The sequence below is a fragment of the Emys orbicularis genome, chromosome 8, assembly GCF_028017835.1.
Source record: "Emys orbicularis isolate rEmyOrb1 chromosome 8, rEmyOrb1.hap1, whole genome shotgun sequence".
Taxonomy (NCBI): domain Eukaryota; kingdom Metazoa; phylum Chordata; order Testudines; family Emydidae; genus Emys; species Emys orbicularis.
The window spans coordinates 34,250,690-34,277,980 of NC_088690.1; the positions used below are offsets into that span (position 1 = coordinate 34,250,690).

Genomic DNA, 27,291 nt, shown 5'->3' on the forward strand with positions numbered 1-27,291 from the left:
GAAAACTGACATGCAGTCCACTGGTACGGCAAGTTTTCAGCTAGAAATACAGCTGCCTTTCACTTTAAATATTTTATACGCTGCCATTGATTTTAAAATATCTATTCTGAAAGCCATGTACACCAATTTTAATTGTTAATCACTTTTTGTAATATACCATTTCCTCGGAAATAAAAATATGGATGTAGTTAATGGATACTCTAAGGGCATGTCTACACTTTGAGCTGGAGATGTAACTTCTAGCTCGAGGAGACATAAAGGTGATAGCTGATTGAGCTAGCACACTAAAAATAGAGCATGCCTGTGGTAGCAGGAGGGGCCACCTGCCCTGAATATGTGCCTATGGTCTTGGATGGGTATGTACTTGAGGCTGCTAGTTGTCTAGGGCTGCTTTAAGTTATATTGGAGGCTGTTCCAGCCACTGGAGCATGCCAAAATACCATAGCCTCATCTCTGCTTAGGCTGGAAGCTCTGTGCTGCCCACTGAATCCCACCCTTAGTCTGTGGTTTCTTTACACTTATACAATAAAAAAATTTACATTAAAGTGGCAATGGCAGCTAAGGTATAAATCCCATTAGGGCCCTATATGTGTGCCTAATTCTAAGCATTGAGTCCCATTGACTTCACAAAGTTAAGCATGTGTGTAACACCACTGAACAGGAGTAAGCTCTCTGGGACAGGGACGTCCGTTCAGTTCCCACAACAATGGGTCTTGGACCTCTAGGTGCTACTGCAATACAGATAAAAATGTCCTGATGTGAATCGTACAACAGATGTGAAACCGGAATTTCTCACTTACTTTATTGATGATTACAGAAATAGGCTCAAAGCCAAATGGAAACAGACAGAATGGTGTGACTTCTAAAGAACAAATGGAGGTAAATTCACATTTCTCTTCTGTTAGAATGCATATAACTTTAGATCTAGATTAAAAGGTTTGTCATTCACTGCGTAGTGTTGTTTGCTGAAATCACTTAAATCGCTTTGTTCTCTATTGTTTGATACTAAAATCTTGAACATTTAACTAGATTCTAATTTTGTTTACCTCACTCATAGGGTGGAACAAAGTTTGTTTGCTGCAGAAGTTCAAAGTTACGCATATTGCTGGAACACTGGCTAGACCTAGCCCAGCTGCTGGGGTGGGAGCAGCATTTGGGGATCCTCTTCCTTCACTACAGACGGGGGGTGGGGGTGGGAGGAACAGGGTCTGGGGAAAAATATGGAGGCAACATTGACCTAAAAATGGTTAACAAGGTTTATTTTTTAAGTGTCTTTAACACAGTCTCACCCTTCACATATTAAAGTGAATCAACCTAATAAACCATGCTAAGCACACTAAGGTTTCCTCTTAGCTATAAGCATACAAATCTTCAAGTAAAATATTAGTTCAGATATAGTGACAGATGTAGGAAGTATCCAAAACATTACAGCATCATCTGAACAATAAGCAAGATTTAAGAGGAACTAGCCTAACATGAAACTAAATATATAGAACTCTTTAGCTCTCTTTTTCCAATAAACAAACAAACCACCTATTCCACTCCTGTGAATACCCATCTTATATACCAGTGCAGCTGCTTGCCTGTGACCCTCCCATTGCCCATGCTCATCCTTCAGAATGTACTCTGAAAGATCCCCAATGGGAGGTGTGGCGGGGAGGAGAGGCTGCAGCTCGTATTTCAAAGTACTTTTACAAGAAAACTTTCACATCAGTTTGCCCACACTGGACTCAATTCCCTTCCCTCTCCCCCTTCCTGGAAGAGTTTGAGTACCGCTCCTGTGCTTCAAATATACTGCTCCTCCTTTCAGAGCAGAGCACTTAGCCACATAGAAAAATCAGATGGCAAACTTAACTGGCCTTCTTTATTCAATGGCTGTTTATTCACCCTCCATTATAGAGGGATTATGCAAGACCTCTTCTTAGACTATGCCTTTCACTCAGGCTCTGATCCTGCAAAGACTTAAGCATATGCTTAACTTTATTCACTGTGAGTAGCCTTTGCAAGATAAGCGCTCAAGTGTCTCCACAATGAGATCCATGCTACTGATATATCTTGGCCTCTCCCTCGGAAAACGAAGACTTGCAGAATGCTACTCCTATGCCACCAGGCTGGGCCTTAAATTTAATTTGTCTTGATGTCTCTACAACTTCCTCTGTAGTATACTTGGTATCTGAGTCAGAATGTAGTGTATTTATCAAAGTATCTACCAGACAGCAGGAGTTAATGCCACTTCAGTTTAAATTGTGCATCATTGTTAATTTAAATGGGTACATTTTTCTGCTGTCAAACCTATAGAATTCCTAACATCATATAGGCACCAGTGACATCAGATAGTATTTGTACTGTATTTTTAAGTGGAGTAAATCACTTTCAAATGCCCAGGTGGAAAGGGGAAAAACTTGAAGAGGTATTAAAGTCTTAACTTTATCAAATGCAAGGTAAATATCAAAAATTAATTACATTTAAATCTTCCTGCAGCAAATACCACTGTCTTTACAAAAGACATCCTGCAATGCTATTCCTGAAGTGCAGACCTCATTTTCTTTTACTAGTAGCTTGCAAAATCAAAGATCTTCAGAAACACAGCCTTCTCATAAAATACTACAGTGGCCTCAGCTTTTGCAACGTAGTCCACTTAAACTACCTGAACAAAGCATGCTGTCTCCTTCAGGTAAAATCTTTACACCAGAAAATGAAATGGCTATTATTGACATGAGACTGTCATTATAGCAGGAGAAGAAAATTGCTATTTGTCTTGTCTAGAATTCCTGTTTTGTTTTTTTGAAATTTGCTGGGAGGTGGGATGGGGGAAGTGTTAGGTTAGAGACCCTGCAATAGTTTACGTGTTGAGCACCCTTTGTTCTATCATGGGGTCAAGCAACACTTAGCGGAATCCTGGTGGCTGAAATGCAGTCTACCAACACTTCAGATACTGTGGTTTTAGTAAGTGTCATTTTACTACTCTCAAATAGCAAAATAGAAAAGAGCAATGTGACTATAAAAAGTGACTCAAGATTGGGCTAAAAGGACATAATGCTGCATTGGTAAAGCTGGGTTTAAAGGAAAGAATATTTAAATATCTCTTACCTTAAAGCTATCTTGCAAATATTTAATGACATCCCCCTCAAAAAATCTGAAAGTTTATCATCCTTCCTCAGCTCTGGTATAAAACTGAATGAGCTGCTAGCTGATTATACAGCTAGGAAGCTAACTAAAAATAGATGACTGTCCCAAAAAGTATCTAGCTGGAATGTACACTTGGCTATTCTGTGTCTTAAAATATTGTTGAACTAATTTTGAGTATAGGTTACAGATTTGTTGACTCTGTATATTACGGGAAGTTGCACATTTAATTTCCTTTTCCCCCCACTCCACTCAGGTATAATCACCGTTATATCTCCACTGCACTCCACACCAGTACAGCAAAGGCCTCAAAATATTCCAAAGACATGCCAGCCTTCTGTCAGCCAGCCTACTCACATTGCCACAGAGGTGACTTGTCATTATTTATGCTAATTTATCTCCAAATAGATTTCTCAAGTATCTTCATATAACTAACCTTCTGTCCTTCAAAATAAGTAGACCTAGTATCGCAACACTTCAGGCTTGTATTCATACAACACTGGAGCAAGGTTTTCTGTTTTCTGGAAATGTTGGTTGAGCTTGATTAGCATTTCAGTGGTTCCGTATGGGTCTAATCTAATTCCCATAATCAAATAGTGACTTAATTGCCTTTAATAGGAGTTGGATTGCGCTTTCTATGCCAAAATATGAAAGGAAAAGCTTTGCAGCTGAAGGAATCACTAGCTTAACTGTCTTTCTTTAATACATATCCTCTAACATAGTTGCTGAAAGTATAAAACTGCCAGGATCACTTTGACTTTCAGAAGGTAAAGATTACCTTGTAATACAATCACAGCATCTTCATTAGTTCTTCTTTTTGCTTTCTTCTCTGGAAATATCATACTAAACTCTTGTCAGCTGTATGGTACAGTGAAGATGGTATGAGGTGAGGCCTGGCTTCCCCCCCCCCCCCCCTCTCCCCACATGATTTTATCTTTTGATTAAAAGATAACTATGGAGAATTCCTTCAGCAGTTTCTTTGAGGGAGGAATGATTTAATAAATAAACCCTGAATTTGGCTAATCCACCCTTGAGGAGTCTCCAGATGGGGGCCCTTAATTGTCATGCTGAATTCTATAGTTCCCTTTGAGTTGGACTTGATGTCACAGCTTAACCTCTCCCAACTTGTCTAGAAAGATAGTTAGACAAACATGCTTCCAAACAGGTCTAGGTACAGTTGATTCACCCAAGCTTTCAAAAGCTTTTACTTTCTGAAGTTTCTCCAGTGCAAAGACTTAAAATGCACCTCTTCCATGCTACGGAATGTAGTTGTAGCCATGTCAGTCCCTGCATATTAGAGACACAAAGTGGGTGAGGTAATATCTTTTATTGGACCCACTTCTGTTGGTGAGCGAGACAAGCTTTCATGCCACAGAGAGCATTTCTTCAGGTCTGGAAAAGGAACTCCCAGCATCACAGCTAAATATATTGTCCCTCTTCTGTGCTGCCATTTTGTTCTTGGACTCTCCAGCCCAGAGTCTCCATTGCACAAAGAGAGGCTCTCTTCCTCTTCTGCACTGAGCCTGGTGGAGGGCCAGTAACACCTTCTCTGACTCTCATGTAAGGTGATCAGATGTTCCGATTTTATAGGGAGTCCTGATTTTGGGGTCTTTTTCTTATATAGGCTCCTATTACCCCCCGCCTCCATCCTGATTCTTCACACTTGTTGTCTGGTAACCCTACTCTCATGGTGCATTTGTGAAAGCCCCAGCCCAACATTGGGGCTGCTTTATCTTATGCCAGTTTATGACCTCTAGAGGAACATACTCAGCTATAAATGAAGGTAGTGCAGGTGTGCTCCACCCTGCCCCTTACTCTGGGGTGGGGTAGCAGTTTTAGGAGCCAGTAAAACACTTTGCACAAGCTGATCTCCCCTGTGCTGGGGGAATTCTCAGCTGGCCAGCTAGGGCTTGATTCTGCCACTTAGCACCACTCAGGTGGTGCTAACTTCCTGGAACAGGAGGAGGGAATCTGGGCCACAGTCATATTGCCCCTCACTTGATTTCTTTCAGCAGTACTTGCTGCTAAGTAAAGTGCCTGCTTATGTAGAATTTACTTTAGTTGACCACAGTATGGATCAAATCTACTTCCTCCTTGCAGGTCCAGCCTGTATAGACTGAAATAACTCACTGTTGCAATTCCCTTTTTCTGTTAGATAAATACTATGTATAGAACATTGCACAGATTAACTGATCAGAGTACATTTTGAACTCGCTCTTAATTCTCTCCTAGGCATCCAATTCATCTTCCCAGGATATTCCAATGAGTGATGGCAAAAAATCTGGAAAATTAAATATTCTTCAAAACAATGTTTCTGGGGGAGTTGCTGGCTCAAAATCCATAAATCAAGAACAAAGTATGTATGGTCTTATTAGAAATGTAACTGAGATCAGGAGCGGACATCTGAAATAAATGTATATGTGAACTTTCAGATTATATTGGTCAAAATAAAGTAATACTAAATGTAATATTTGTTCACTAATTAATATCTAAATAGTACTGCATGCAAACATTACTGTGACTATTTTTCCTGGTCCACTTTGTTGTTGTTTGTTGATTCACTTAATTTACATAAAGCTAAGTAAAAATGGATGTCCAGTTCTCATTCTGGTTGTATTTGATACCAAGACTATATAAAGCCAATGACTTTAAATTTGAAAAGGCTTAACTTTCCCTGCAGTTTAGTAGCGGGGACAAATAGCTTAATTTAGAAAGCTTAGAATAGTTAGATAAAAATTCACCCCATTGATGCCCTGTTACATAATAGTAAAAGATTTTGCTGAACTTTAAAAGGATTCTCTACTGACACTCCCTGGAATGTCTCCAGGTGGCTTATTCTTTATTATCTGGCTTTTGTGGGTAGCAGAGATCTGTCAAAATAAACAGATGCCAAAGAATTTTCCCTACTGTAGAAACAAACTGATAAAATACTGCTTCAGTCTTGCATCACTATTAAAAGAGCAGGGGCTACAGGTATCCGTGTGTCCACTGCAGCATTTCATTCCCTTCTAAAGTTCTGCAATGCAGTCATGATTAGGGAATTCTGCTGAAAAAGATGATCTGATGGCTTCATATTTCCTGGGCAATATATTAAAAGTAGCCCATAAACCACTGAGCAATTAGTACAGTAGGGCTGAAGGAGGATCCTGGTAAAGAGTCTGGGAATAACCTGTCACTAGAACATAAAGTTTTTACTCACTTCAGACTTTCAAATAGGTATTGAGCTTTAGATCAGTCATTTCTGCAGGGGATAGCTTAACAGTTCTCAAACTGAGTCCCCACTGCAATAGTAGCTTGAGCTTCAGCACCCCTTGAGCTCCAGCCCACCTCCCTTGATGAGCTAGCTACTTCAAACTCAAAGCCCTAGTTACCCTAGGCTAGAAATTTTTGTGTGAACAAGAGCTGAATTAGGGTATCACTTGAGTTGTGCCCCAAACTAACAATGCAGTGAAGACACACTTCTCCTCCTCCTCCTCCTGCCCCCATTAATTTGAACATAAATAAAACAAATTTCAAACAAAACTTTGTGGAAACTAAAAGCATACTTATTTCCAAACAATTAGCAGTGAAGATGGTCAATGAATAGTGTTAGAAATTTAGGGTTAACTAACAAACTTAATTATACCAAAACAATGCTTTCACATTGCAGTCTTAACCCTGCCCTTCTGTACTGCAACACTTATTTAGTACCAATAATGTACTTTATGTATGCTAAAAAGTGCCTACCACTTTACAGCACCTGGTATCAGTTTTACATGAGTTATAATTCAGTGCACAATCCTCAATGACCATGTGTGCACGCCTTTTTGCTTTTGAATTATTACCCACATACTGTTCAACTGTAAACTTCAAGGCAAGGACCTTGCTTTAATGTGTTTCAAAATGACAGGTACACCTATAGCAATCTATAAATATTATTGGAAAACATTGGTCTTTCATTCTCTTCTTCCATTCCTGTTCCCATCTTTTCTTTGTCTGAATGGTTTGCTCTTTTTTTCCTTTCAATCTTTTCCTTCCTCATTGCCTATCTTCCTCATATCCCTACTTCTCTATCCCTCTTAGTTCTGTCCTCTTCTATCTTTTCCTTCAATCCTTGACTACCTTTTCACTCACCACTCCTATAGTTTTCACTTGGCAAGTGGAGGGGGCTGTGGAATGGTTCCCCTCATCTTCACTGTCGAGATCACCGGAGTTGGGATGCTCTATTCCTGACCCTAACAAGGGGGCAATAAAGCTAGAGTTCTTGTACATAAAGAAGGCTGCTGCAGGAAGAATCTCAAGATTGGGAGGGTAAGAGAAGGTTTTTGCCCTGGGGCGTATTATGAGTTGCTTAGTTTTTGAGCCACAGCGGTGCGAGCACTAGTTTGCTTATGTGTTGTTATTTTTTTGTTTTGTTTTGTTTTGTTTTTTAAAAAATAAATGAGATGAATGAGCAGAGCTCTGCTCAATGATCATTCATCAGCACCAGACCTGCTGTTGCAGGAGTAACCAGCATGGGAGCTATTTCCCAGTCACCCAACCTGAGCTTCCTACTAAGATTATTACATTTATTTTCCATTATTAAAACTCTGGGGGGAAACGTTTTCCTTGAATAATAAAAGGAACTTAGACTTTGCTTAGTGGTTTGAGCATTGGCCTGCTAAACCCAGGGTTGTGAGTTCAATCCTTGAGGGGGCCACTTAGGGATCTGGGGCAAAATCAGTACTTGGTCCTGCTAGTGAAGGCAGGGGGCTGGACTTGATGACCTTTCAAGGTCCCTTCCAGTTCTAGGAGATAGGATATCTCCATTTGCTCCACAAGCTTGTGTGCTGCTTAATCCTCAGATGAAAGATGCTATATAAGTGCTAAGAACTACTATGTGCATCTTTAGTGACATAATTTGCTTAAAAGAATCGCATGCTTGTCTGAACCACTTGTCAAGAGATCTTGCAGAAAAGCAAATCTAATTAGACATTCTTGTATGGTCAGCTATTTCCTAAAAATACTCAAAATAGCTTTCCTGAGCTCCAGGACTCAGTATTAGCATCACCCTTGTTCTTGCCAACTTGGCTGTCCTGTACTAAGTCCTAGTGGAGCTGCCTCACTACAGAAGCACCCCACGCCACTGTGAGCTCAAAGTACTGGCTCCTCAATACACTCACAGCCTGGGACTCATGAAGCTCATTAGTAATGAGATTCAGGCCAAGGCAGGAAATGCCAGGTGGGAGCCAGCAGCTCAATTTGCAGTCCCTGACTGCAGGCAGGCAGCTTTGTTACAAGGCCTGAGTTTCACCATCTTGCATTCATGCTCTTGAAGTGGAGATGAAGATGGATTCTTGGAACCTAGTAAGGTCACTACCAGGTTTCTGAAAGACTGCCATGAAGCCCTCTGTGTCTGCTTTGAGAAAATCCTCTCCTGCCCAAGAGTAAATGCTCCTCGTGCATGAACTGATGGTCTTCACAGCAGAGCCTCTTGTGCTGAAGATTATGCTCTAGGCTTCCCATCACCTTGACAATTCCAGATGCTTGTGTGGGGGCAAGGTGAAGAGCAGGGTGATGAAGGACATAATTAGATTCAGGAGAACTGGAGGTTCACTTCAAAGCCAAGTAAATCTCCATGCTGGAGAAGCATGAATATAGTGAACTTTCTCCAGGTCTCATAGAAGTTGTCTAGATAGGTTTGAGTTCAGACAGGTCCAGAAATTTACAAGGGTCATCGGTGAGACATACCGGGGCTCAGACCCCCATCAACAGGGCTGCCTTGACTTGGTATCCTATTTTATTTGGCTAGCCAAAACTCTTGCTCATTTTAAGTTGAGTAGTAAGCTCATTTTCTGACTTTTTAATTAAAAAAAAAAAAAGACTACTTGGGATGTTTGCTTCTTGTAAAGGTTGCTTTTGGAAAATCGCATTTGGAGACCACAGTTTAAATTTTCAGAGAAGGCACTTTAATGTCTTAATGTTTTCTACATGTTTGTGAGCCCGGGATGCTTATGTAACTGCTTACATAATATTTTATCCTGTAGCTATCAAATCTGTTAAACATTTGGTAAGAATAATTCTACATAGAATTACTGAAACCTAGTTTAGTTACCCGGAGTAGATGGTAGTGAGTTTTATTACTAAAAGGTGCAAGAGTATTAAACCTATGTTTTGTGCTATATCAATGTCTAAAGCAGTTCCTTTGTGAAAAACAAAGCTTTAGCTTCCATCCCCAAAGCACTTAACAATCTAGATATAGAAATCCCTTCTGAGCACTAAAAAGCAGTGATATCCGGGGTAAAAGCAGCATAACGCTTCTGTTACTGTGTGGTAATTCTGCCTATTGATTCAGTATGTTTTACCTGAAATAATGGAAGACTTAGTCATCTGCAATTCCACATACTTGTCAAGGTATTTCTAATATTACTCTAAGTGCACAATTCAAAAAATGTTTTTGGCAAAAACACATGATATTTTGAGGTTTTTTTTCTTTTGCAGTACATATAGTAGAGAGAAAAATTCATTTATATGTGTTGAAATGAATGCTACTGAAATGGAATTTATAGTTTGCCTTTCAGAATGAATTATCTATCAGTGTAACAAATAAGATAATTACTCAGAGCACATACCTTATTTCTTAAACATTCTGTACCCTGGAGCTACTGGAAGTGGAAATGGGTTTACATGACTAGAAGACCTTACTGACTGACCTACTTGTTTAAAAAGGTGGAAACTGGCAGGAGAAATGCTTTTATGCAGAATGTGAGGTTACTAAGTAACTGACTCCTCCCTCTCTAGGGGAGGCTGGGAACATCACAGAAGGGATAGAGTCAATCTCTGTTGGAGGGGGAGGGGAAAGGAGATGAGTAATGTAGAGGGCTGTTTTTTTCCCCCCTCCCAGTCTAGTAACTAGAAATAGAAAGCACTGCAGTTTCTAAGAAGGTTTTTTGTCCTGCCTACATTAGCTTTCTACAGGGAAAGGAGGGGTTCTAGAGAGACCCTTCACAAAATGAAGGATGGAACAAAACCTACAAACCCTATTCAAACACTTAAACTTCTAACTCAGGAAAGTGAAAGCACTTTAGGCATCTCTTTCTGTCTTACTTGGGACTGATGAATTCAGGAGCTCCTCTGCCACAATGATAAAAGCAGAGACCAACTTGTAAAGGACTTTTTCAGTGGGCTTCCATTCCAGAAATAGAAGCATCTTCCAGATGATCAACACATGACTCATAAAGCTCATTCTATTGTTCCAACAGGTCATTCTGACAGAACTGATGATAAAAACACACTAGATCCTACACTTCAAATTCTTCCTAAAAAGGTAGGAATATTGTCTTTTTGGATATCCCTCTTAAGACTCAAGGAAACAATTTTGCATATCTTATTTGAAGATCTTTAAAGTTTATTATAAAGCAGCAGCACCTTATCTCAGGATCTTCTCAAGTGACTTCTATGGCTTATGTGTTCATTGTCTCACAGACCTTGGGAGCTATTGAAATCCATCTTCCAAAGACTCAAGCACATGTTTCTATTCCATGTCCTATTTTTTTCTATTGGTTTATGCTATTTTATGTCATGTTCTACTGTGACCAGATGCTTAACACAATTAATATTCACAATAAAGTGGAAGGATCTTAGGCCAGCATAGGGAAAGAACATATTTAGATAAGGTAGATGTATTCAAGTCAGCAGGGTCTGATGAAATTCACCCTAGAGTACTTAAGGAACTAGCCGAAGCAGTCTCCGAACTATTGCAATTATCTGAGAACTCATGGAGGACAGGGGAGGTCCCAGAGAACTGGAGAAGGACAAACCATACCTAACTTTGAAAAGGAGGACCTGGGGAATTATACACCAGTCATCCTAATTGCAATATCAAGAAAGATACTGAAACAAACAATTAAACAATTTATTCAAACCTAGAGCATAACTGAGTGATGAGGAACTATCGACAAATCTCTGTTGATAGTTCCTCAAGAATAAATCATGTCAAATCCATCTAATTTCCTTCTTTGACAGGGTAACTGGCCTAGTGGGGTGGGGTCGGGGGGAAAGCAGTAGACATCTATCTGGACTCTAGTAAGACTGTTAACACAGTCCCACCTGATGTTCTCATAAGCAATCTAAAGAAATATAGTCTAGATGAAATTACTATAAAGTGGGTGCACAACTGGTTGAAAGACTGCACTCAGAGTAGTTATCAATGGACTGCTGTCAAAATGGGAGCATGTACAAGTGGTGGTCTGTCATGGGTCAGAGACTAGTAAATATTTTCAGTAATGACTTGGACAATGGAAGCAAGTATGCTCTATAATATTGGCACTGGTGAGGCCTCAGCTGGAGTACTCTGGCCAGTTTTGGGCACCACACTTTAAGAAAGATGTGGACAAATTGGGGGGGAGGGAAGAGAGACAGACACTCCAGAGGATAGCAACAAAAATAAGAAGTTTAGGAAATGTGAACTATGAAGAAAAACTAAAAGAATTGGACATATTTAGAGAAGAGTATGCTGAGGGGGGGACATAGGTCTTCATATACATTAAGAGTTGTTATAAAGAGGTTGGTGACCAATTTGTTCTCCATATCTACCAAGGGTAGGAGAAATAGTAATCAGCTTAGTTTACACCAAGGGAGATTTAAGTTGGAAATTAGAAAATAACTATAAGGGATAGTTAAACACTGGAACACGTTCCCTAGGGAGGTTATGGAATCACAGTGATTGGAGATTTCTAAGAGAGCTTAGACAAATACCCTTCAAGGATTGTCTAGGTATACTTAACCCTGCCTCAATATGGGGGTGGGAGGTGGACTAGATGACCTCTTGAGGGCCCATCTAGCCCTATATTTCTAGGATTTCACATCATAAAAAAGTTAACATATCAAAACAAAGGACTCAGAATTCAAAACGTGTGCACCTGTACTACGTTGTTAACTAATGTGGTTTGACTCTTTTCAGGGTGTGGGTTTTTTTAATACTAGCATCCATCGCCTCCATATTACACAATACCAGGTCATAGCAATACTTGAGAAAATGCCTCTAATAGTAGTGCTGGAGTTCAAACTTTTATGTGGGACTAGGAAAGAATTTTTCACACCTCTACACCACAAAAAAAAGTTAAATAACTAAGTGATTATGATCCCACCACTATGCATGGGACCAGCTTGAGGATTTTGGGAGGGGTTAGCAAGAAGGTTCTTCTCAGTATTCCTGAACTGCACTGGCTTACTTTTAGAAAATGGCAGGGAGAGGGGATCTTCCAGTTCCTGCCAACTTGCTGCTGCAGGAAAAGTTGATACTTGATAATATTTGCAGAAGTGCCAGTTTTAGTTGCCCCCATAAGCTGTGGGCCTCATGGCCCCTAGACACTGTAGAGGTATGTTTAACCCTGGTAAATGTTTCTAGAATTCCTGTCAACACACTCAGCTCTTAAGTATTAACATAGGGCTTGTCTATGCTACCGCTTATGTTGATGTAACTTGCGTCACTCCGGGGTGAGAAAAAGCCACCCCCCGAGCGACATAAGTTGCATCTACTTAAAGCGGTGTCTACACCACACTATGTTGGCGGGAGATGTTCTCCCACCGACATGGCTTCCACCTATCGTTGAGGTGGAGGAATTATGTCAATGGGATAGTGCTCTCTTGTCAGCATAGCGCGTCTTCACCAGACATTCTACAGCAGCACAGCTGCATCAGTGCAGCTGTGCTGCTGTAGCATGGTAGTGTAGAGTCTGTAGCCGAGCCCTTAGTAAATTTCCATTGTTCCACCAGCTTATATTTCCTTCAATTATTAATATTTGGATTCAGATCCCAGGGCAGATATGTAATCAGTCAAACAAAATAATAGATTTTCATAAAAGCTTCTCTAAAAGTACTGTTTATTAACCCAATATTGTGCATTGACTTTACAAAGGAAATCCCCCTACAGAGAACTAGGGTATCCCTCACAGATCTACATGCATCCAACCATTTCCCCTTTTTTCATATTTTTTTAACTGCAGGCCTGATAGGAGCTTTCCTAGAACTGAGATGGGAGTTATGCAGGAGGAAAATATTGCCAATGGGCGGGGGCGGGGGGGAGAGAGAGAAAGAGAGAGTGTGTGTGAGCGCAAAGCAGTCCTGAATGCATCTCATTCTGGGTCTAGAAAATCTGGTGCATATGTCCTAATAGGGAGGATCTGGGGAAGATATTTAACAGATATGTCTATTGCTGGTAATCCATTGTTTTACAGAGTGGCATTATTTGAGAAAGCACACTTAGAATATCTACAACAAAATTTTTTGAAAGCTTATATCTAATAAAACATTCCTATTTGAAAACTGCACTGAAAAAGTTATGATGTTTGCATCTTATGTGTGAAAGTATGTCCAGTGAAAACCAAGTGTTTTGTGAGTATAGTAAGGACTAAGTGATTTGTTTACAAAAAATGCAGTTTAATACCACAAACTATTATGTGAATTACAGTCACTTTTTAAATTTCAGGACATCAGAATTAAGAATGCAGACTCCTGGATAAATTTATGTAAAAAGATGGCACTTCCAGTTCCCATAAAGGCATCTCCGGAGAACTTCAAACAGTTCAGGAAAGCAGCACTAGAAAAGGAAGAAACTGAGCGAGCACAAGAGTTAAGGAGACAACTGGAACAAGCCAAGAGGAAAGGGAAAACCCCCTTTCAAGAAAAAGAGAGGTTTGTAATTCCTTATAACTGAGTGGGAAAATGACCCAATTTCGCATGTCCACTTTATTTGTATCAAGTGTCTGTCAACTGGGTTCTTGGATGGCTGTGTGGAATTTATTAAGTTAATTTCTATTTTTAAAAAAAAATACTTAAACCAGTAAGGAATCAGTTTATTCATAAAGTACCACATGACTCCTTTGAAATATGCTATGTTGGCTTGTCCATGAAAGTGTGACTCACCAGTCTGTTTGATAAGCTGATAATATAATTATAGGATATGTAATGAGCAACTGCACCAGTAGTCATAAGAGAATCAGTCATATGCAATTTAGGACTCATCTACATTGGGAGATATTCTGGAATAGCTATTTCTGAGTAGCTCTGTGTAGATGAGTTCTGGAATAAGAGGATCCATACGTGGAGTTAATCAAGACTAGCTAATCTGCTTTAAATTCAAGATAATTGCATTTTTGAATTTACTCTGCTGTAACAGAACCACCTGTGGCAGAGCTATAACAAAATTCTATTCCTAAAATGTGTAGGGGTAAGCCCTGCATCTCCATTGAATTTGCACCAGTGCATTGCATCCATTTTAACATGCAATCAGTGCACTGCCAAATCTAGACAGCTGTCAGAGCTGACAGCGCTGTTGGCAAGCCTCCATAATTCATGGGCTGACAGCCTCTCTCCATTCCCTGCCATGCCCCTCAAAAATGCCTCTTTCCAGCTCTGCAAGTCTTCCAACGACAAGCCACTGACTGGATGAGACTGCTCTCTGCCCCACGCCATGCCCCTCACTTTCAATAGAAGAGAGGCATCAGTGGAATAAGTCATTGGGGTGGCTTGCCCTATTTTAGGCAGCAGGGGGTCACTTGATAGAAAAAACTTCCTCTTTGACTGGCCAATCTGATAGAACAAGGCAGAAGCCATGAGTCTAGACTGGCTTCTGACATTTCCCTTACCTGACTCTCACGTAAGAAAAATCCCCATTTTATATTCTTTGTTTACAAAACTTATTTCATCTAAAATGAAATAGGGGGGAGAGACAGATAGCTCAGTGGTTTGAGCGTTGGCCTGCTAAACCCAGGGTTGTGAGTTCAATCCTTGAGGGGGCCATTTAGGGATCTGGGGCAAAAATCTGTCTGGGGATTGGTCCTGCTTTGAGCAGGGGGTTGGACTAGATGACCTCCTGAGGTCCCGTCCAACCCTGATATTCTATAAAAGAAATATACAATCCCCATATAGGTTTGTGGTGGGGAGCGTCAATGGTGCTTATTCCGTTGCTTCCCATTTAAAAACAAAAATATTGCCACGTAATGCTTATATTTGGGGAAAAGCTTTATATAATTAATGAACATGTGCAGTACATATTGTTGGACCACATTAAAGTATTGTGTACTAGGTAAGTGCTGATTAAGCTACTAACAGACACTTTTGTTCAGCTGACACATGTTAAGGCTACAGAAATAATGCTGAGGAAACCAAAGAATCAGACATTTTATTTTACTTTTTAAGGGCCCATGAAGGAGCAGAACTGGAATCCACTGGAATGAAAGCCGATGAAGAGCCACAAAAAGAGAGGCCAAACAGCGAACAGCAACAACCACCTGGGGTTCAACAAAATATCCAGAAAGGTCTTGTCAAAGACCGTAACCTGGCTAGAAAAATGGAGCAAGAGCGCAGGCGGAGAGAAGCTGTAAGTCATGGAATTTTTTTCAACTAATAACTTTGCTTTACTTACAGTTGAGCACAAAATAAGGTGGACTAGATCCTCAACTGGCATAAATCATTGTAGATTCACTTGAAGACAATGGAATTATGCTGATTTAAAATAGCTGAGGATCTGTCCCAGTAAGTAAAGTCTGAGGCTTAAGATTCTGTGCTACACCTCCAGGAGGTACAACACAGAAAGACAGAGTAATGGGGAAAGGGAGGTGTGAGGATCAACGGTGGAAAGGCACAAAAGTGACTTAAGCCAATTTTGGGCTGCTTCAGGGGCTGGTGATATACATCAGGGCTGCTTATAGGTTACTCTGCTGCCCACAGCAGCATGAAATCCTTATAGTATTGTGTGCTGTGGGGATTCTCTTCCAGCCCCCAGCTTGCCTACTTATCCCCAGGATTAATGAAAGGGGCCAGTGTGGGTAATACAAGGTGGGAAATTCTTCCCTAGCTGGTTAAGGGGCTTTTATGGTGTCATACAGGGCTCACTGCAAGTGGATGAATCTCTGCCTAGTGTTGTTTTGCATCCTAAAGTAAACTGACTGTAGTTGATCCAAGAACTCAAATTCCTTTTACCTCTGGGATACTCTTAAGGGAAAACTTCTAAGAGTAAATTATCATGGAACAATAAATGTGATTGATTAGGATATTTGTCAGTGCTAAATTGGCACCTCTGTCAGTCTCATTTAGAACTTGGCCTCTGCTGGGTACAGAGGCTGAAAGACTCTTTCCCCTTGAAAAAGGTCACTCAGAATACACTGAGTCACCCTGGAAGCCATGTAGGGAAGCTTATGCTGCTGCCCATGCAAAGTTCCTGTTCCAAAGAATGTCCTTCATAAACCGTTATCAACTCTAGCTGGCACTCTTCACAAGCACTCTTCACAAGCACTACGTTAATTTATAATTTAAGTAATCTGTTTGCCAAGTTTCTTTCAAAACTGGAGCATGTAAGTCTGATTGTCAGGATATATTATTTCTCCGTCTTTAACCCAATGATTTGGAAAAATCTCTCCCACGTAAGAAATGTAGCTTGGCTAAACCACAGCTGACTCCTCAATCTGCAAAATGCTTTTGTCTAAACTTGGCATTTCATCGATATTTCAGTAAAGTTTTGGGTAAGTTGGTGTAACCTAATCTTTTTTAGAAAGTGTAAATGTCACTACAATCACCTCTCTTTTAGAGCCTGCTCCAAAGCCCACTGAAGTTGATGGAAAGACCCCCCCATAGACTACAATGGACTTTGGATCAGGCCCATGGCATCTGCAACTCTAGGCTCTCCAGAGTTTCCAGATTAGCTATTGTGAAATAGCTATTCCACCATAACCCAGAATAGTTTCCTGGGTAGACACTCTAATTCTGGAATAAGAGTGTCCTTTTCCAGTTTAGGTTAATCCAAAATGAATTAGTGTGTCCACAGGGTAAACTACTCTGGAATAGGTATTGCACTTTAAATTCATACCCTACCTTAATCTGAAACTTTCAAATGTTGACAGCCGTCAGACTCTTCAAGGACATACACATGCACAAAAGCAGACATAGTAACATCAATGATTGTGCAGCAGAATAATCCTACAAAAACAAAACATTCCCTCTGTGTGTGTGTGTGTGACATTAAGAGACAGCAAAATTTAAGGTTACAAAAATTCTGGTCTCTGAATCTCACACAGCAGAAGTCTTGTAAGTTGTTCATCTGTGCTCCTTTAGTATGTATGTTTTGGACTTAATGTTAGTATTACAGATCAAATTTAAAAAAGAAATTCCCTCTAGCCCTATTAGAGTAGGTAAATAAACATCTTATCTTTCTCTCCCATCACCATTGGTTACAGAAATGTCTCTTTAATCAGAAGTGCTTGCCTTTTCAATTCACTTCCAACGATCAAATTCTTTAAAAGTCTTGCAACCTGATACCATGAAGTGATTGAAATCACAGCCACAGGCTGACTTTTAAAAAAGAATGTTTTAGATACATACTGAAGTCCACCTGCAATGATGAGAAAAGGAAGTGGACATGTTACTTCAATTTTTTTTAAATTTAAGTTCCTTTTAATGCAGTTTGGACAGTGCCCAGTGCTACCATTATGGATGCCACTATAAACAAGTAATAGGTGTGCTGTCACTTTAGTAGTTTAGAAGAGATTTTTCTCACTTATTATGGTATTCCTTTTGTCTGTGATAACTCAGTTATGAAACCTGTTCATTCACTTTCCTGTAGATGACTGGTACCATTGACATGAACCTGCAGAGTGATATAATGGCAACTTTTGAAGAAACTCTTTAGTGGAATTTTGGACACTAGAAAAAGTTGCAACCTGGTCACAGTCCTTGAGTGATCTTGTACTAAATGCAATGGTACAATAAACTTGATACAAGTGGCTAAATACATGTTGAGATACATAAATAGCACACAGTATATTGTTTAGACCACTTTGAAGAACTGTAAACTGCTGTATTGTGTTTAATTTGCATAGCACTGTTAAATATTAAAATTATGCATTGACACATCACAGGGTATTTTTGTTGCTTGCATTTATAATCTGTCAAATCTACTTGTTGCTAGCTAGTTGAGCACGGTCATGTATGATTGCATATACATGTTACTACTTAAAATACATTGTAGAGATTTTTTTGGAATATCTGTATCTCCCTGTTTTTGAATTTAGAAGTTTTAAAAGCAATTATCTTTCAGAACCATTCCAGAAGCTTTTTTTAAAATATACTGCCCACAGCTGATTTCTTTTCTTGTTTTCACTGGCTGTTTCTGGTTATACACTGCATTTACATGTAGTGTTAAATAATATTTTGGAGAAGTTATCCAAACCATAATAACTTTGTCTCTTCAAAAGCATTTTATTTTGATTAAATAGTGAAGATATCACTTTTTTAATTAACACATAAATGTGCTATTTAATAAAAACTGGACTTGTAATAGTGACCATCTATACGATCTGTGGAAATAATTTGTATTTAAAGAACTACATTTGTGGAACGTTTGCATTTTCTGTACTTGACCTACACTTTCATTTTCCAAATTCTGTTCACTTAACATTTTTAACCAAGTAGAGGCAGGTTAACTTTTTTGTTCATGTATTTTATAGTAGAGATTGCTTGAAAGAGCAGGCAAGCCGGAGTGCCTACCTAATCATTCATATTTTGTACCCAAAGAAATTCATTGGAACTAAAATGCTTGTATTTCTGGGTAGCATTTAAAGATCAATCTCTCTCTTAACCTTTAAAAATTGTTCTGTTTTTTTTTAAGTACCTAGTATGTAGCAGCCCTAATCAGGATCAGAATATGATTGTACTATTTTAATATAACTGGGAGAAGAGGGGGAAATGACTTGCCAAAATGTACATAAATCAAAGGGTTCTAAAATCCCGATTACTATTTAGAACTTCCTACCTTCCAGCTGTCTGCTCCTGTCTCCTAACAACCACTAACCTCTATCTGCCTCTGCTCTAGCAAATTACACTCCCAGGTAGGGAGCTGAAATGTACTCTACCATTACAGATCTACTCTCTAACTGTCCCTATCTAACACAGTAGCTACTGTTTCAGACTTCAGGTTTAATACCCCATTCAGATGAATTAAGAGCAGCTCACTTCTCTTAGAGCCCTTGTTTGTCTGGCTGCAACCTTGAGCCTACATCCCCACATCAGTTTATGGATCATATTTTTTTTCATTGCGTAGGAGTTAAGCATTTAATATTTTATTGAAAACTTAAATTCTTACCTATACTAAACAGTTTAAAAACCAGTGTACACTGATGCAGTAACCTGTGCTTCTGTGTACTCGTGTTAAACACAGGGCCTTGCGCATAGAGCGGTAAGCCAAGGGCGATGAAGGATAGGGCTGGGGTTAAGACCGGGAGGGAGAATATGAGTTGATTTAATTTCCAGCTCTGCCACTGACTTTCTAAGGGACTTAGCTAAGGTCACTTAATGTCGCAGCTGAGCAGCGAGGATATTTTTCCTACCTCAAAAGGGGCGTGCTGGAGAGACACTCCAGAGTAGGTGATGAGTGCGGTTGCTCTTTGAGGCTGCCCTGGGCTGGATGAGTCCCCCGAATTCAGCCTGGGCGCTGGGGGCGCGGGGCGGAGCTGTCCCCGGTTCTGGGTGTAGAACATCCTAGACTTACCCGGGCGTGCCTGGGGGCTGCACGCGGGGCTGACGGCGCCTGGCGGGGGCACAGGGCTACCTCTGACAAGGTAGGTGCGCAGCGCACGGGGCTGCTTGCGGCTGACCTGCGCCGGGTTGTTGGCCCCTGCCTTAGAGCCGGGGGCTGTGGGGAGGTCCTCTGCGCCATTCCCGCTGTTGGGGGGCCGGGGCTGCCCTCCCCGAAGGGGCTGGGAGGGAAGTGGAGGGAGCCGAGGACCCGGTGCCTGCCCCCCGCGCGGTGCTGCCCCGCCCGGCTGCAGGAGCCAGCCTCCTGCCTGGCTGCTCTCAGTCACGCCGGCTGCTGCTGGCCGGCTCCCTGCCGCTGGCGTGAGGCAGACGTGCCGGTGTCTTGGCTGGGCTGGGCTCCGGCCCCGCTCACACGGCTGCCGGCGGCGGCTCGTGCCTGGTGGCGCGCTGCTCTCCCTGCCGCCGAGCCCATCCCCTGACGCTGACGGGGAGGGAGGATTGAGAGGAGCAGCCGCCGCCTAATGGCGAGCCCCGCTGATTGTTTACCGTGGCTCCCGGGCGGGTTCATGGTGACGGTCAGGGCTCTGCTCTTCTGGGCGCTGGTGTATAGCTACTGCGCGATCTGCGCCTGCATAGAGCTGCTGAAACTTTTGTGGAGCATAGGAAGGAGTCCAGGCAAGACCTTCCAGCGGATCATCCGGGAGAATCCTCCAGCCTGCCTCAGTGATCCCTCCTTGGGCACCCACTGCTACGTGAGAATTAAGGTAAAGGCTCTTGGTTTCTGTGCTAACCATTTAATATGGGAGTACGAGGGGGTAACCTGACTGCCGCTAAACATAAATAACAGGCGACTCGCTCTCTTTGCTTGTAAAACCCGAGGGAGCGGGGTGGAGACTGGCTGGTCTCTTGCATTTCCATTTCTTTTCTCTCTGAAAATCTGCTGTAGCGCCGTTTGTTTCTTGGGTTGGTGCTGAAGGGAAAGAACACTGTGTGTACAGTATTTGATTCATTCAAAGGAAAGGGAATGGTCATGGTTCTCTTCGTTGTAGTGTATGCCATGTAGTCACATTTAGAACCCGTTCTATGTGCATCACAAAGATGGGGTTTGCAAACAGTAATCCATTTTGAAACAGTCACACTGTGTGCATATCAGGTCTTTTGTCTGAATTGTTTCACTCTGCTTCTGTTTATTTGTTGTCTTAAAGACCATGCTGAATTTTTCTTTGCAGAGCACATAGAATCCTTGCAGGTCACCTTCGTTCTCGTGGTGATCCGCTCGACCTGAGTGGAATCGCTCTGTTCAATAAAGTGAATGGTCTAACCTTCTATCTACAGTTATAGCTACCTATTGGGACGGGGGACAGGAAACTTGATGAAAATAACCAGTGTGTATGCAAATCGGCTGAGCCAGGTGATGTGTCTCAGAGTGTTAAGGGAATTAACAAATGAACTTACTCAACCATTGGTCATTACTTTCAGAAAGTCATGGAACACTAGGAGGGAATTAGACAACCAGGGAAAATTCAAGGTGGCACTAATCACTATTCTTTCTAAGCTGCTCCTACGTGCATGTTCTGCCAGCCCTCCCAGGGTTGCCTGGTGTGATGAATCATGCATACTGTATAGATGCTTAACATGGTATAAAGCATGAACTCTATATGTGCACTGGTGAAGATTCCAGAGACTAGACCACCATCAGACTATCGAGTTGTGTCTCCACTTTACCAGGAGCTTGAGCACTCAAACTGGTGCCAGGTGAGAACAGAACTGAGGGAAATCAACTGATTATGCCCCACCAGGATGGCAAGGCCTGTTCAGCTGCTGGGCTATCATTGTCCTTTGCCGCTAGCCTAACTTGTCCATGTGGGAGATAGGATCTCAGGCTGATGGAATTCCTCCCACTGCTTTCTGAAGGTTGGCGATATTCTTCCACTCACAATAAAAAAGAGCCATCTTGTTCAATTCTGACAGAGGGCATTGTTCCTGCTGTCTGCCAGTAGGCTGCTGGGGTAAATGGTGTTTCTTGAAGATGAAAGAATCAAATTCTGGATAGGTCTGAGCAGTGATTGCACAGTCCTACCATCTGGAAGCCTCATCTGGGTTAGAGGTGGAAGCTCTGTTTTAGTGGTCATTAGATTGCTGGGCTCCCTGGGTCTCCAATGCAACAATAATAGCGACGACTCTTCTTTTTCATCCTTTTCCCCCCTCTACCTTTATCCTACTTTTCTGCAGCATGCCCCATCTTTCTCCACCTCTCGTTCCCATTTTTTCTCTGTTGTTGTTGTTTACTGTTGGTATATAAGGCCTAGGAACCCCAGTCATGGATCAGGACCCTATTCTTTTAAGTGCCTTACAAACATAGAACAAAAAGTCCCTGCACCCAAAAAGCTTACCATCTAAGTCATGTTTTTCTTGAATCTTTCTCCTATCTCTTGTGACTGTCCTGCCTGTGGTCCACACATCTAATAAACATGCAAATGAAATAGTATAGACCTTGCTCAGCTTACAATCAGAAGTGCATAGCAGATGTATGATGTATGGCAATTTTTTAAGTTTAATTTTTAATAAAACACTAGTTTTAGTTGACTTTTATTGCTTGTGGGTAAGATCTTGGAAATGGGCAATAAACATTCACTAAGTGTAATCTCAGACTCTAGTAAAATAATGAAAAAATACTGAGAAGAAACTAAGCATCTAGAGCAGCGGCTCTCAATCCATGGGCCACTTGCAGCCCAATCAGCACACAGCTACAGCCCATGTGACATCCTCGGGGCCATACAGGTAGTGTGTGTGTATATATATATATATATATATATATATATATATATATATATATATATATATATATATATATATATATATATATATATATATATATATATATATATATATATATATGTGGGTGGGTGGGTGGGTGGGTGTGGATGCAGCCCACATAACACATATAGAGCTGCATATGCGGCCCACAATGGTAAATAGGTTGAGAACCACTGATATAGAGAAGAACAAAAACACAAACAATAAACCATGTAAGATCGATAGAGACTAATACTGCCAAATGTAGTTCACCACTTTTTAGTTAGAATTAGAAAATACATTTCTATAAAAGAGATAATGAATAAACAATATATAACAAGAGAGTATATGACTATTAGTTATGAACCTCAGTTAATACATTAAATTAAATCATGCATTCAGTTAGTTGGTGAATTAAATATCTGAAAGCCTTTGACAACTACAATGGGAATACATTCTAGCCAGTTAGTTGATCATTAAGGAGAAAGCTTGTATGTGGAAAAACTTTTAAATTCACATTATGTCTACAGTGTAAAAGAGACCTGGTTTGAATCCTCAAATATAAAGGTTATTTTCTTGTACTACTTAATATTCAGGTAGCTACAATTTGCTTATAAAATGTTTTTCTAGGTTACTTACAAACAAATTATCTTCTACTCCAGAGGGACAATCTGTCACTTCTGATATAAAAGCTTCCATGCCACTTTAAAGTATTAAAATACATGGTTGACCACTAATAATAAACTGAAGATTTTCTGGGAAGAGTACAGTACAAATGCAGATTTTTAAGTATTCCAGTTTCTTATGTCTGAGTTGTTTTACTTACTTCATTTAGGTCATGAGGCATGTGAATTCTTTATACCCATATACAACATTTCCCCCCTTTATAACAAACAATACCATATTTTAACTGACCATGTTGGGGAGGGGTACATTATTGCAGTAAAACATTCTGGGGATAAATGAAATCATTGACTATATCCAGAAGATAAAGTCACGATCGGTGGCACTTTGGCGGCAGCTCTACTGCGCTACTTCATTCTTCGGTGGCAATTCGGCGGCGGGTCCTTCGCTCCGAGAGGGACCGAGGGACCCGCCGCCAAATTGCCGCCGAAAACCCGGATGTGCCGCCCCTTTCCATTGGCCGCCCCAACCACCTGCTTCCTTTGCTGGTGCCTGGAGCCGGCCCTGAAGGCTAAGTGTATTATTGTTGTCATTAGTACTAGAGTAATGCTTACAGGTCCCAAGTAAAACAGCAAAGATGAAAGTCTGGATCTTGAAACATTGTAAAAAAAAAAGGGGGACAACATTTCAACACAGCCTGGATGTGCAGCTTGAAGATGATGCTCCAATTACAGCTTGGATGACTGTGCAGATGATGATGTCAACAGTCACAGAAAAAGTGGGGAGAAGAGAGGGCTCAAGAAGGTAGATGAGAAGCTCAGTTTGGGGCATATTAAGTTTGAACAGCTGCCTGGACATCCATGAGATAATTTCAGGGAGACAGGATAGTTTTGGATGGAGAAACAGAGGTCAGGAGAAGAAAGGTAAATTTGAGTCATCAGCATACAGATAACGATTGAAGGTGTCTGAGTGGATGAGATATTGTTTGAGGACACACAGACACACAGATGAGGAGTTTGAGGACAAAGCCCTATGGGTCATCCATTGAAAGAGAGGAAAGGAGGAGGACCCACTAAACAAGACATTGAAGAGAGGCAGGAGGATAACAAGGAGAGAAAGGAATAATAAAAACCAAAAGAGAACATGATTTTTTAGAAGTACAAATGGGGATGGGGTCAAATGTGGCCGAGAGGATATCACGGATGATGATGAGGGAATAGATGCCCTGAGATATGACCAGGAAGAGGTCATTAGAGACTTTAAAATTAGGGCTGTTGATTAATCACAGTTAACTCACACGATTAACTCAAAAAAAGTAATTGTGATTAAAAATATTAATTGTGATTAATTGTCGTTTTAATCGCACAGTTAAACAATAGACTACCAATTGAAATTTATTAAATATTTTGTTTTTCTACATTTTCATATATATTAATTTCAATTACAAAACAGAATACAAAATGTATATTATTATTTTTAATTACAAATATTTGCACTGCAAAAATGATAAAAAAAGAAATCGCCTCATACAAGTACTGTAGTTCCATCTCTTTATCATGAAAGTGCAACTTACAAATGTAGATTTATTTTTTTTTGTTACATAACTGCACTCAGGAACAAAACAATGTAAAACTTCAGAGCCTACAAGTCCATTCAGTCCTACTTCTTGTTCAGCCAATGGCTAAGACAAACAAGTTTGTTTACATTTACAGGAGATAATGCTGCCCTCTTCTTATTTACAATGTCACCAGAAAGTGAGAACAGGTATTTGCATAGCACTTTTGTAGCTGGCATTGCAAGGTATTTACATGCCAGATATGCTAAACATTCATATGTCCCTTCATGCTTCGGCCACCATTCTAGAGGACATCCTTCCATGCTGATGACGCTCGTTAAAAAAATGTGTTAATTAAATTTGTGACTGAACTCTTTGGGGGAGAATTGTATGTCCCTTGCTCTGTTTTACCCGCATTATGCCATATATTTCATGTTCTAGCAGTCTTCGATGATGATCCAGAACATGTTGTTTGTTTTAAGAACACTTTCACGGCAGATTTGATAAAACACAAAGAAAATACCCATGTGAGATTTCTAAAGATAGCTACAGCACTCGACCCAAGGTTTAAGAACCTGAGGTGCCTTCCAAAATCTGAGAGGGATGAGGTATGGAGCATGCTTTCAAAAGTCTGAAAAGAGCAACACCTCCGATGCGGAAACTACAGAACCCGAACCACCAAAAAAGAAAATCAACCTTCTGCTGGTGGCATCTGACTCAGATGATGAAAATGAACATGCATCACTGTGCACTGCTTTGGATTGTTATTAAGCCGAACCCATCATCAGCATGGACGCATGTCCTCTTGAATGGTGGTTGAAGCATAAAGGGACATATGAATCCTTAGCATCTAGCACATAAATATCTTGTGACGCTGACTACAACGGTGCCATACAAATGCCTGTTCTCACTTTCAGGTGACATTGTAAACAAGAAGCGGGCAGCATTATCTCCTGCAAATGTAAACAAACTTGTTTGTCTGAGTGATTGGCTGAACAAGAAGTAGGAATGAGTGGACTTGTAGGCTCTAAAGTTTTACATTGTTTTGTTTTTGAGTGCAGTTATGTAATGAAAAAAATCTACATCTGTAAGTTGCACTTTCATGAAAAAAAATTGCACTACAGTACTTTTATGAGGTGAATTGAAAAAATACTATTTCTTTTGTTTTTTACAGTGCAAATACTTGTAATCAAAAATAAAGTGAGCACTGTACACTTTGTATTCTGTGTTGTAATTGACATGAATATATTTGAACATGTAGAAAACATCCAAAAATATTTAAATAAGTGGTATTCTATTATTGTTTAACAGTGTGATTAACCATAATTATTTTTTAATCGCGCGCTTAATTGTGATTAATTGCACAATTAAAAAAATTAATCACAATTTTTTTATCGCTTGACAGCCCTATAATATATAGATAGTGTCACAAATAATTCCTGAATACTGCTCACTGAATTTGATGCTTCTAAACTTTCCTGAATTAATTTCCTGTCTTCACTGGAGTTTCAGTGTGTAAAACTGGTGTAATTGGGGGGAATCAGGCCCAAATTCTTAATAAAATCCAAAATAAGTATGAAAAAGAGAAAAAAAATTTCCCTTCTAGAACCTTGGTCCCAAGATATTAGTTGATGCGTTTGCAGTGTCAGGGCAGCTCAAGGAAGTTCAAGCAGATACAGCCGGGAAGTTCTGGCTACTGTATTTTCACCCTCGTGGAGAGTACATCAGCCCTTGATCCACAGGCGAAAGCATTAATTGATCAGGTTGTAGAGAGGAGGCAGTACATTCTGTTACATCAATAAAGAAGTACAATCTCTCCTTATGTGATACCCAACCAACAGATTAATTCTTCACAAGCCAACTCTTTCCCAAGTCCCATATCCCCTTGTCTCAGGAAGATCTTCACCAGCAGTATCTCCTGAGATCTACCATAAAACTTCTTTCTGTGTGGAGACAATGTACAATCTCATAGGCAATATTCAGAGCATATTAGTCAGCTCTATACATGTAACCTTTTGGATCACTCTCAAGTCCGTGGCTGAGCATTAAGTTTTCCCTCATTAGGGAGGCAGGAACCCATCAGATCTATTCGGACATCATTTCAGCCCGTTTATTCAGTCTAACCTTCAGTTGGTGTATCTCAGCATAGCTCCAGTCATTTAAATAGAGCTATGTCAGTTTACACTGACTCAGCTTCTGGCCTACTGACAATAAACACCTTGCCTATTGGTAATTTTCACAATGATAAAAATTCTCAGGGGGCTCATGGCTACAGCCAATTTCAGTAAATAAAGACAAGGTAGGTGACGACAGTCACATTAATAGACCTTCTTTTCCAATCTCTCTGAGAAAAGCCTTAATGGACCTTCAACTTTTTAAAATAAAAATAAACGTGATTTAAACCTTGTGGCACATCAAAAATATACAATTTTAACTACCTTAATTAATTTTGACAAACTTTCATTTTTAAAAAACCCATATGGTCTGTCAACTCTATACCTGTTTTCAACGTGATATAATTTTAAATAGCTGAGAGTAGCATCATCTAACTCACAAGCTGTACAGCAGATATAAAGTACTCTTGGCATGGACTAAAATGCATTCTATCTAGTGGTTATTTGGTGTTCTATGGCCAGGTCTACACTAACCCCCTAATTCGAACTAAGGTACGCAACTTCAGCTACGTGAATAACGTAGCTGAA

General features: G+C 40.4%; 2 protein-coding genes across 2 annotated transcripts in view; both read left to right on the forward strand.

Moving 5' to 3' along the window:
- The window catches only part of BRDT (bromodomain testis associated), a 47,479-nt gene extending 29,709 nt beyond the window's left edge, over positions 1 to 17,770 (forward strand). The window contains exons 12-17 of the mRNA XM_065409362.1: positions 818 to 879; positions 5,359 to 5,482; positions 10,347 to 10,411; positions 13,574 to 13,779; positions 15,286 to 15,466; positions 17,705 to 17,770. Coding sequence (XP_065265434.1) covers positions 818 to 879; positions 5,359 to 5,482; positions 10,347 to 10,411; positions 13,574 to 13,779; positions 15,286 to 15,466; positions 17,705 to 17,770 — 704 coding nt within the window. The remainder of the gene's footprint in view (positions 1 to 817; positions 880 to 5,358; positions 5,483 to 10,346; positions 10,412 to 13,573; positions 13,780 to 15,285; positions 15,467 to 17,704) is intronic.
- Positions 17,771 to 20,135: 2,365 nt separating this feature from the next.
- Positions 20,136 to 27,291, forward strand: part of EPHX4 (epoxide hydrolase 4) — a 35,187-nt gene continuing 28,031 nt past the window's right edge. Inside the window, exon 1 of the mRNA XM_065410022.1 lies at positions 20,136 to 20,378. Within this exon, the coding sequence (XP_065266094.1) occupies positions 20,136 to 20,378 (243 nt within the window). The remainder of the gene's footprint in view (positions 20,379 to 27,291) is intronic.